The sequence below is a fragment of the Ochotona curzoniae genome, unplaced genomic scaffold, assembly GCF_017591425.1.
Source record: "Ochotona curzoniae isolate NIBS_2020 unplaced genomic scaffold, NIBS_Ocur_1.0 contig_64, whole genome shotgun sequence".
Lineage (NCBI taxonomy): Eukaryota > Metazoa > Chordata > Mammalia > Lagomorpha > Ochotonidae > Ochotona > Ochotona curzoniae.
The window spans coordinates 22,670,564-22,682,840 of record NW_024466502.1 but is presented as its reverse complement, the minus strand read 5'-3'; the positions used below and the strand labels follow the sequence as shown (position 1 = coordinate 22,682,840).

The 12,277-nt window shown below is 40.7% G+C and overlaps 1 protein-coding gene across 4 annotated transcripts in view; it reads left to right on the top strand.

The window, feature by feature from the left end:
- SLAIN1 (SLAIN motif family member 1) overlaps positions 1-7,575 on the top strand; it is a 48,277-nt gene extending 40,702 nt beyond the window's left edge. For all 4 annotated transcript variants that reach the window (XM_040991263.1, XM_040991264.1, XM_040991262.1 and 1 more), the window contains 2 exons: positions 4,732-5,014; positions 6,491-7,575. In XM_040991263.1, coding sequence (XP_040847197.1) covers positions 4,732-5,014; positions 6,491-6,566 — 359 coding nt within the window. In that variant the 3' untranslated portion in view covers positions 6,567-7,575. The remainder of the gene's footprint in view (positions 1-4,731; positions 5,015-6,490) is intronic.
- Positions 7,576-12,277: the final 4,702 nt, after the last annotated feature.

Here is a 12,277-nt window from a genome sequence, read left to right as displayed (position 1 = left end):
TGATGAATGTCTGCTAGCTGTCTTTGCAGAGGTTTTATGTCTTGATGAGGAGTGGTTCCATGAACGTGTTCACCTTGAAAACTGCCACAGATGTAGAGTTAGGATTTATGTGACTTAAGATTTACAAATAGGTATGTGTGTGTATATATGGACCAACTTACTTTGAGAATTTCTGTGTACACTTATATACACAAATATACACACATATCTACATACATACACACATAGAACTTCTCAAAAGAAGCTGAGCCAAAATTATTTGTCAACTGTTTCAAAATTAAGACTATTGATTTTCTTTTTAGCACTTTTAGGTTCACAGGAAAATGGGATAGAGTATACCTCTGCACTGTAACCACACATCCCATTTGTCCCATTATTAATATGTTGCATCAATGTGTTGGACCTTTTACAGCTGATGAACTAATATGTTAAGATTTACGTGGTTAAAAACCAAAGGAATGGAGGAATTTGTCCAGCAACAGAAATTTACTGAATCATAAAGCTAAAAAAGGAACAGACCCATGAAAGAATCTTATGCAGACTTGAGAGTTTCATTAAATTTGCAACTATAGATTTTTGAGGGATCTTCAGAGAGTACGTGCGTTATGAAAACACTTGGAATGGATTCCAAAATTGTTTACGTTCGTATTATAGTAACGTGGTCTAACCTGTGTGCACAGGCTGTAATGGGAGACACTGGGAAGGATATCAGTTTGGAAACACTCTCATGAAAGCAGCACGAGTTCTCACAGCAAAGCAAGGACAGACGTTGAGATGATGGTCAAGCGTGGGTGGAGGAATAACACACTGCACCTCCAGGGAGTGTGGATGTGGGCGAGACCCAAAGCAGCAGTTAACAAAGAAATGGTTTCTGACCATTTGGTAACATGGAGGATGCCTGAACACAGGTGTCCTGTGTCCTCTCAACTTCCACAGATGAACCAGAACAATAAATAAATGCCCCATTTCGAGGTGAGTGCTTCAGAGGAATGCCTGAACTCAGTATGGGACCAGCATGGACACAGCATGAGGATACAGAAACCTGACGTGGCAGTGTGGACAGAGAAACAGACAACCAGCAGTGAATAGCCTGGCCCAGTGGCTGGGGAATTCTACATAGCAGGGAAGAGGGCCTCATCAGAGTGCACCTGTTTGAACACCTTGCATGGAGCATCCTAGCTATCGGAGGAAGCCACATCCACCAGCAGGTAGAACAGCCTGGAGAATCCCGCAGACACTTTCCGTCTGAGAAGGAGTGCTCACTGTCTTCCCCACCACTTCCAGAGCGCAGGTTGTGCTGGTAAAGCCACAAGTCTGAGAAAGGAGTAGTGGTCACAATCCATGTTGGCCTGGGAGAAAGATGCCCTTGCACATCCCTGTCTTTGGTGTTCCACAGTCCTATTAAAATGAGCCTACAGCCTCATGGACCAGCTCAACCCAGCAAAGCGTTGGTAACTCCAGAAAAACCAGCTCTGCAATATAGGGGGCATGGGGTGCAGAACAGCTGAGGGCCTGTGCACCGAACCCTAGAATTAGGGGTGCCTGCTCTCTCAGACATGTAGCCCCAGCACCCCCAGATTCTTCCTCTCGCTCTGCCACTTGGGTCATTGTTCTATGAAGTGGGAACTGTGCCATCTGTATTTGATGTCAGGATTCCTGTGACCCTGGCCTCATCTGCCCGTTCACCTCACTTGCTCCCAGCACCACTGCCACTCTGGTGGCTTTGGCACTTCCCATGGACAGCAGCCCAAGGTTAACGGGCCCAAAGAATGTCTAGCCATCAGTGTAACTCCCAGAGCTCTAACACCCAGACAGTGCTACTCCCGAGCCCCTGGCATCTCCCAAGGGCAGTGGTTGGGGTCTGTAAATTCAGTCTTCTCCTGGGAGTTCTCTCCCATCTCTCACCGGGCTGCTGGTTGGGATCTGCATGCCTTGTCCTCTTGTAGTACAAGCAGGGCCTTCTCCCAGTCCCAGGGAAGCACCTGCAGCATCACTCCCTCCTACAAAAGGTAGCTGGAGGACTGAATGCTGGACGTCCCTGCAAATCTGCTGGATCCCAGGAGAACTCTAGATTGGTACCACTACTGCCATTGAATACAATAAAGGGATGCATGGGGAGATGACCATGGTATCCCAGTGGAACTAGGACCAAAACAGCCTCCCGGCCCAACACCCAGAGACAACCATTCAGGGAAAAGCATTTGATTTGTGAAACTAACCCTTTAAAAGCAATGGAAGCAATTGATCTGCCAGATGTACAAGTATCCATGTAGGGACTTGAGAAATATGAAAAAGCAAGGCATATGACTCCCCTGAAGAAACTCAGTAACACTTTAATATCAAACTACAAAGAGAGACTGGTTGATGAAATGCCTGAGAAAGAAATCAAATGAGTGATTACAATCAAAGAGATGCAAGAGAATAAAGACAGATGAATGAAATTGTGAAGTCAATGCATAGTGCGAAAAAAAATTCCACAAAGAGATCCTTAAAAAAGAGTCAAACTTAGACATGAAGAACTCATTAGGTGAAATTAAAAGTTTAGTTCAAAGTCTTAACAGGCTAAATCAAGCAGAAAAGGAATGTGCTTAAAGACAGGTCTTTTCAAATATCTAAGATAAAAAGAAAATGAATATAGGCTTTATAACCTTGTAGGACATCATTAAGCACAACAGTTTGAGTTTTCAAGTTCCCACAAGAGAAGATAAGCTTAGAGGCTTTGCGAAGCTTGCTCAGTAAAATAATAAAGGGAAGCCTTCCCAAGCTGAGAGGAGTGGACTGCTAGGTGTGAGGCCCCTGGGCTTCCAAGTAGGCACGAGAATAGAACCTCACAAGGACCGTTAGTCCAACTCAGCAAAAGCGTAACACAGAGAATTCTAACATTTGCAAGAGGGAAGTGTGAGATGACTTAGTGAAACTCCACTGGGGCAGATGTTAAGGGGAGGTATTATAAAGGACACCTAAGGAGTACAAAGTATCATTAAGCATTTTTTAATTGTATACCAAGACATTGAAAAATCTAGAAAAAGTACAATTTTTTGGGTACATATAACTTAATAAAATTGAACTATGAAGGCATAGAAATGCAAACAAACCAATAATTAAGATTAAATCTGTAGTAAAAATCTTCCAACAAAGAAAAGCCCCAACGGCCTATTTGGTCAGCGTGTTTAACTTCATGTTTAGAGAAGATCGGATTTCCATTCTTACGCTGTTTCAAAAATGATGAAAATGATGGAAACCTTTCAAAACGTATTCCTGAAGACCAGAATTACCTTGCTTTCCAAACTAGAAAACGACGCAACAAAAAGAAAACTTTGGACTAGTATCCTTGATGACATTGATGCAAAAATTCATAGCAGAGTGCTAGCAAATCAAACCAACAATACATCAGAGATTGTTCACCCTGAGTAACTCGGATTTTCCCCGGAGATGAAGGGATGCTTCCGCGTATGCAAACCGGTGACCGTAATATGTGAACAGAATGAAGCATCAAACATGTGATCATTTCAATAGATATAGAAAAATCATTGGGTAAAAGACAAAACTCATTCATGAGTTGGAGATTATTATTTTGAATGAAGAAATAGGCCGGACACAGAAAGACAACACTGATTATTCTCACCATGTGGAAGTTAGCACATATGAATGTGTGTATATGTATGCATGTTCTCTACCTAAATTAAAAAAAAAATAGAGAAGGGTGAGGTAGGCCAAATAAAGGAAACCAAGAAGTCTGTGAAGTTAATGGGTTCTGGAATTCTGCAGGACTGTAGGCTCATGGTGATATATTTTGTAAAAAGAGGTAGAAGAGAAAAACTGACAGGCTCCAAATATAAAGAAAACATAAGCACATGGAAAGTCTAATTAGGCTTACGTTTTGTACATACGTTAAAAATGAAGCCCGAGTGACAGACGCCTGTTTGTGAGAAGTTAATAGCATAAACCCTAATTGAAGAACAACAAGTAACATCAGAAATAATAGCAAACACCATTCCAATCCAGCTCCATGCTGATTGCCTGGGAAAGCAGGAGTGAGGCTCGGTCACGGGAAGAGCAGCTCCTGGCGTCCGATCAGCTCAGCTCTGGCCGTTGTGGCCATTTGGGCAGTGAACCAGCAGATGGAAGCTCGCTCTCTCCTCCTCCTTCCTTCTGTATCTCTCCCTTTCAAGTAAAAATAAAATCTTAAAAGTATTTTTGAAAATGATGGTATCTAGTGCATGTTGAGTGGTTGCTAAGTGCCAAGCACCATTCTAAAACTTCATGTTGATTTTTTAATCTTCCCAGTGATCCTAGGAGATAGATGGGTGTCATAGTGAATGCTGTTTAAGGAAGATGTTTGCATCTGCAGATACCATTCTGTCTTCTCTGTAATTATATCTGTTAGGTAGTCCCCTAGTGTTGGTTTTACAAAACCATCCCAGAGCCTCCAACAGGAAGTCCTAATGTCTTCAAGCCAGCAAGAGGAGCTTATTATATTTGCTAAAGGAAAAGGCTGTGTTTAGAACTCACTTCGGAATATGGGTAGATGCTCGGATGTGTTGCAGCTGAACAGTGTAACAAATTCTTGTCAAGCATTAGAAATTTGTGTTACAAAATGCTGCCTGCACTTGTGTGTATCTCCTGTGTGTGTTATACTCTCAAACAAAGGAAGGTTCTTCTAAATATAGCACTCACCTACGTTGCATAACCACAGAGGCTTTTTCACACACGCCTCACTTTCTCTTCTAGTTCCATCACCAGGACAAATTCAGCACAGGGTTCACAGCGTGGGACACTTCCCCGTGTCTGTACGACAACCTCTTAAAGCCACGGCCTATGTGAGTCCAACTGTTCAAGGCATCAATAATGTGCCATTGTCCAGCGGCGTACAGCTCCACTCCAACACAGGCATCCCCACCCCAAACAAAGCTGCAGCATCTGGGATAATGGGCCGCAGTGCACTTCCAAGACCGTCTTTGGCAATAAATGGGAGTAACCTGCCTCGAAGCAAAATTGCACAACCTGTGAGAAGGTGAGAGTCCTTTCGTATAACTTCAATTGCAGTTTTGAGTTAGAAATCGCTCCCCAGAAGTATCTAGCTTTTTCCTTTTTTGGTAGGTCATGGTCCTCTGTGGCCAGAATTGTGGCCTCCTAATCTTAGAAGATCTCGTTGCATGGTCACGTTTCCTCTCTGATCTCACCCTCCCTTCCTCCTCATCACTTCCATCTTTCCCATCACTCTTTGCTTTTGCTCAAATGGATTGCATGAGCGCCATGTCCTGAGCTGTCAGAGTTCTCTTCCTCCATGCCCCTGTCATGGCTTGTTGCCCCTACCCCAGGTGTCTGTGTGGCTAACCTGTGTTGTCAGCTCCACATGAGAAGGGTGGCAGTTGATTTTTTGGTTTGCTCCTATGGGTCCCGGTTTTGAGAAGTATACCCATCCCGTAGGAAATCTCCAATGTACATTGAATCAGTTGTTTTTTTATCAAAATATGGGAAAATACCATAGACACATTTGTTCTTGCACAGCCTCCCTCATTTTGAAGGTTTCAGAAGCATCTTAGAGACTGAATGGGGGCTCAGGTAAGTGTAGTCAGTTCAGTTTTGCTGGTAAGTTCGACACGGTTCTGGCAGAGTTGTTTCCCTATGTTCAAAATTCCACACTGCTTGAGAGGACCTGTTGGCCCATCTCCTCCTGGTCATGATACATCCTCCTTCAACTGAGTCTCTTCAAGTGTCTTGTCACTGGGATTGAGGAAAAGAAAAAAATCGGGCTAGTGTTTGAGGCAGCTGCTGACTTACTGACAAGGTACCTTGTGGATGTTATTTCCATCTAGGATCAGTTGATTTAAAAAAAAAATTACTATAAAGATGAGAGAAACTATTGAAAACAAAACAATAAGTCAAGGCTCTTCACAGTTCTCCTAACAGCTGCTGCTGATGTGTTCAGTGCATTCTGGCTTATCCTCCTCAACAGGCACTGCGCCAGGCCACCTGCTCATGGCTGGATGCAATGCTTGTATTTGCTAGATGTGGAGTATTGAGGACCTTCTACTTACCTTTGCATATGTGTTACCTGGGCTCCCAGGAGAGATCTGTTTCATCAGGTGTGAGCAAACACTGAGCATTATCATTCGTCTAAGATTCTGTGCTCATCTGCTAGGCCAATGTTCAGTTATTAGTAGGGTGAAATATTCTTGAGTCTTATTTGCTTTTTTGTAGTTAGTGAAGTAGCTGTTTGTGCTTTTAGACCTTTCTTTTCTCTTTCTTTCTCATTAAAGAACTCATTAGCACATTAAGAAGATTGCTCATTTTTATTTATGCTGCCAGTCATGCACATGGCATGAGCATGCTGGGAAGGCCCAGATGCATACGACACAAGGTACACTTGGGATGGTGCCAATCACTTGTCCTTGCTAGAGTGGAGGATTTGTGCCTGACTGGAGATCAAGCCTGTGATGGACCTCATGGAATTGCTAATGGTCTGTTTCCTTTCTCATCCCTCTAGTTTCCTTCAGCCCCCAAAGCCTCTGTCTTCGCTGAGCACTCTGAGAGATGGAAACTGGAGGGATGGCTGCTACTAACACAGTGTAACGCTCCTTCCAAGAACGGGAAAGTCGTGAAAATGAGGGTTGTGTTACCTAGCTGGCTGGGTAACGGTGGACACTGGAATCTTCTTTCCCTTTTGCATTTGGACGTATTTACTGCATTGTTTTTCAAGGACCAAGCACCAGAGACTAATGATTGCACTTAATATCTGCCTGAGATACTGCAGCGTTCCCAGACCCACGGTTGCAGTATTGTGACATTTAGATCTAGGAAGTTTTTGTAGAACTGCTCTGTACCTGAATACTTCTTGGGAGAATTGAGATGTATCAATAATGCTTTGCCATGTGAGTTTTTTAAAATAACATGTTCAATTAATTATGTGTTTTAAACATCTTCCCATTCCATGTTCTATATTTTAATACATTGCATATTCACAACTAGGTTCTATAATGTTTGCTTTGAAATTTACTTTTTATAGTTTACAGGAATTTTTTATTTTTTGTGCCTATTTCTTTTTACACCTATGTGAACCACTCTGGAACAACTTAAATTTTGTGCCATAAAACTATTTTTGTGGTAAGGTACTATTTTTTTAGCTCTAGGGATATATTGGCAAAAATACACCATGCAATTTGAAAGACATGCTTTTATGTTGAATGAGCACAACATAAACTCTAAAACATTATACGGAGATAGCCAGACAGCAGAGTTCAATGGTCTTGTGTTTTTCATTGTTAATTTATTATTGTACGTGGGTTTCATATTTATAATAGCATCACAAGCTCATTGCACTTAGCACCTGCAATGTTTGCTACTATCCCACAATTAATTTTCGATACTTTATTACAAAGGATGAAACTGTAATGTTTTATTAACAATGCTTCTGGAAATGAATGCATTTTAAAGCAAATAAATCTTTTTGATAGACCTTTTACAAAACCCATTTGCACTAATGAATGCTTTCTTATGGTATATGACTTAATATTTGTTACTGTGTACACTGCTGTTTTGGAATGATCAAAAATAAAGACTTTATTTCAGCAATATCAGGTCATGCATGAATGTGCAGCATCAACAATGTGAATACTGTATGTGTCACTACAATTGTGAAAATGCTCTGGTACACAGTATCTCCATCTCAAGCAGATGTGCAGATACTACATATTTATAAAGATCAGTTTTTTTCTAAACTACTTCTCATAATCAATATGAGGGTCTAATTTCAACAGCAAGGTAGGGAAAGGTCTAAATCTGGAATCACGCGTTGCTGAATAATTCTTGTGGATGAACAGTGGCGATGGAGAGTTTAATGTTTATGGGTGCTAAACTGAAATGCCTTCATTAGTGCCAGTATAATAGCAAGGTGTTTTACTGATTCTACATTTCAAAGAAATATTTAAAAAGTTTGTGGGAAATGGAAATACAGCTAATAAGTTTGTGGAAAATGGAAATGAAAGATAAGCTTATTTTATTACAAGTTTTTTTTTAAAAAAAATCATGTTTTTCCTAATACACATATCCTTGAATATTTTAAATATCCCTTGTATTTTTAGAAATATTCTTAGAATCTGTCTGAAAGGTAGAGTGGCAGAGAGATGCATATCTTCCATTCACTCCCCCGATGGTTGCAGTAGCCAAGTCTGGGGTTGGGCTGAAACCATGAGCCAGGAACATCATCCAGTTTACTTACGTGGGTCCTAGAGGCCCAGGCCGTCTTTGGCCGCCATCCAAGGTACATCAGCATGAAGCTGGGTAGGAAGCAGAGCAGCCAGGGCTTGATCACGTACTTGGATATATCGAATGATTAGTGCACTCAGAATATAAGAGTGATCTTAAAAGTCAGTTGCACTTGAAATAAAAGTCAGTTGCACTTGAAATGTGAGCTGGAGGAGGTTAGATATGAACGGGGAAGGAATATTTATTGAGGACTATTTAAGTCCCAAGAATTATGCTAGGTGTTTTGTATACATTTGTCCAATTCTAACTCTCGTGAGTCTACCGTTATCGCCATTAGAGATGACATTGGTGACATTGGCCTTGAGTAATTGTTTCTCTGGTACATAGTGAAGTTGATTTTGGAATCCAGATGGACCTGACCCTGAAATTTGCTTTTCTCCCACTGTGACACACTTTCTATAAGCACATAGGTAGTGGAGTTAGTGTAGTTTTAGATGATAGTTTGTACTCTGAGGAAATTAAGGGTAATTCATTTTCACTGCAAATATTTGCTTTATAATAAAATGTCTGCCTAGCCCTTAGGGAAAAAGAGATGGCTTCATCTTGGATTTTGTGTTGTCATTAAGACAGATTGCAAAGCCTGTAATGGATATGTGAATGACAGCATAGTAGGTTGTAGTTTCTGTGGGGGAAAAGGCAAAGGAAATCATGGTGAGTGGATGGAGAGAAAACAGAAGGAGAGACCCAAAAGCAAAGGGAGCCTGGGCTGATACCTGAACAAAGACAGGAAGATGGAGCAAGAATCCTGAAGGTATTTCACAAGCTCTTCAGCTGGGCTTCTGTGGAACACAACATAATGATAGTGCTTATCTATGTAATGATCTCTAGGATGGTGCATGACTCTCACGTGCCACATGCACAGAAGAGAACTGAATACATTATGTAAAATGAATGTCCCTGGGAAAGTGGTTTTCAAGGTATGTTCTTCGGTTGTAACACATCATCTCTCCTGGTGGCTTGCAGAACCTGCTTGTGTAGAGCTAGTGGAAAGAAGAGAGCTAGGGAAGCCGTGTGTTGCCTCCTGTCTGTGTGTTTGAGGAAAAGCAAGAAGGCCAACATGCCTGCAAATGGGACAAGGAGGAAGGGGATTGCAATGAAGTCACAAAAGTGATGGGGGCAAGGCCAGGTAGGATTCAGTGGGCTTTGTTTTTACCAGGAAGTTGAAAACTGTCCCATGATTTTGAGCAGCAGGTCAGATGCATGTTTTGACATGTCAGAGTGGACAGTGGAGGGCAAGTATGGATGCTTTCAAGAGCAATTCAGTTACATCCGTAATCTAGACAGATGATGCCAAGGGAGTGAGTCAGTGTGGTAGCAGCAGAGCTAGTAAAAATGGCCAGATCCTGGAGAAATATGGAGTTCTTTTTTGAATTACTTAGGCTCTATTAGCATTTGGGAGGAAAACACTGAGGTTTAGTTAAGCAACTGGAAGGACGGCATTCCTCCAACTGGGGACAAGGCATGTAGGTGGAGTAGGATCTAAAGCTGCCCGAAATCCTGTTGGGGAGGAAATAGAGCAGATTATACAGGGCTGAGACCTAAGACCCCTTGCCTTGTGTTTCATATGAAAACCCATGAGATAGCATGGAGACCAAGCTAGGACACACTTGAATGTGGAAAGGAATTGTACTGCAAGGTTAATAGCACCTAGCCTGGTCTAGGCAGTATTACAATGAAATTCAGTGGCTTAACACAGTATCCTCTAGCCTGTGCGTCTGAAATTTGGTTTCGCTGGGTCCTCTTTGGTTGGTGTGTCAGCCAGGACTCCAACTGGACACCAGCCTGGGGAAGAAACTGCTTGTGTCACTGGTTGTGGGCAAAACCTTATTTACTTATGATCTGTTAAGGATCTGCCCTCAGTTGCATGCCATGTGGGCCCTTTGGGGGAATACACAACTTTGTGTCTTGCCCCATCATAGGGAAGGTGGGAGGATTGTATTTTCCTAGTGGACACCTAGATGTTGTGGTAACTCTTGTTGGAAATTCCAATCTTGATCTACTGCTGTGTCTTAAAGCAAATGCCCAGTGTGTGTGTGTGTGTGTGTGTGTGTGTGTGTGTGTGTGTGTGTGTGTGTGTATGTGTGTGGTGAGCTAGCTGTTTCTTGTACCAGAACGGTACACAGTTTGAATTGCTGCATCCTTACCAAGAGTCTCACTGGAGAGCAAAGCAGTCCTGCCCCCTTGTTTCCCCTCAGAGTTTATTCTTCTCCATATGAATTTTAAGTAATCTAATCTAGGAAACACACTTGTGTATCCATGCACTTATCCGTGAACATTAGTTTGAGGTTGTATCGTGGCTCATTTGAATCATGATGCAATGAACACCCGAGTTGCAAGTATTTGTTTTACTGACTTTCCTTCAAATACAAGAGAGTACTTCAGGAAATTTGTGCACAAATGGTAATGTTTTACTATGAAAGAGCCTTGGAATCTGCATATTCTTTCAAGGATCCGTTCTCTGTGGACTTTCTGAAGGCCTCTAGTTTATTTAGAAGTGGAAGAGCTAAGCAGATCCATTGTTTTTTGAGGAGCCTCCTTATTGCTCTGTATAATGGCTTTGGTAATTTGTGTTCCCTTTCCTCTCTAACCTTGCTAGCTTGTTGTGGTGTGTAATAACCATATTGAGTGAGATGATGCCTCATGGTGGATAGTGATAGTAAGCGTTTTTTCCCTTTAAGGAATTTTTATTTTTTTCCTTCTGGAAATGTCATTGAGATTTTTTGCTCATTCCTTAACTAAATTGTTCTGTTGTTAGTTTGGGGGTCTTACTAAAAAAAAAAAAAAACTTCTCGGTACTAGTGTCTTCAAATGTTTACTTAGATTTTCATCTAGATCATGAATGTCCTACCTTTGAGTTTTTGATCCGTGTTGGGGTTTTACGTGGAGTGAAAGGTAGGGAGTCTTGTTTCTGACTGCTGCACGTGCGTATCTTGTTCTCCCAGTATATTATGGATAACATTAGTCTATAGTTTTTCTTTCTTAATCTGTCTCTATTAGGCTTTGGAATAAAGGCAGTGTTAGTCTCACAAAGTGAGCTATGGGTATTTTGTCTTTTTCTGACAGAAAGAATTTGTGTAACAGTGGAATTAGTTCTCTCTCAAGTGTGTGATAAATTCCTGTAGTGAAGCTATCACAGTTTAGAGTCTACCTTGAGTCATATTTTCTAAAGTCTGATGTTGTGTCTACCTATTTTATTCCCAAGACAGCTATGATAAAATCTCCCTCTATAATGTTGAATGTATCTGGCTCTCCCAAGAGGTTGGTAAAATTTTGTCCTTGTTATTCCTTAAAGTCATATGATTTTGGTGGATACTTCTCCAATATGGTATATCTTTATAAAGATGATTAAATCTATCATCAACAAAGTTATTTTTATCAATTAGAGTTTCACATTCTTTTCTGATATTAACTAGATCATATTTTAGTTTTCCTATTAAGCGTATGTTTTAAATTGCAAACAGGGATATTTAGATTTTTTAAAAAATTTTTGTCATCTTTTTAAATTTTATATTTTTAAAATTTTGAGTTTTATGGTATAATTCCTTAGGGTCTGGGATTTCCCCAACCTCCCAACTGATTTTTCCCAGATTATTACAATAATAGTATATTCTTTCCTAAGCAGTCATAAGTCCAGCAGTCTGTTATTTAAGTATGCCTGACATTGCTGGTACAGATGTATGTTTTTAAACTTTTAAAAACTTTTAGCAATTTTATATCAAACAATACATAGACTATGCCAAAAGATATACACACACAAATGTATATATAAGTAGAGAGAGAGAGAGTCTTTTGTTCAATTGAGCATGGAAAATTTTGCACTTAAGCATTTAAGCCATTAACATGCATAATAATTATTGAGTTAACTTTGCCACCTTCTGTAGAGCTAACACCGTTACATCTGTTGTTTTGTTTATCTTCTGCTTTCCTTTAGATTGTTTTGTGTTTATTTTTATGTTCTGTTTGCAAATTATATCTAATTCTGTTTTTCTGTTGTTTTAGTGATTATCGA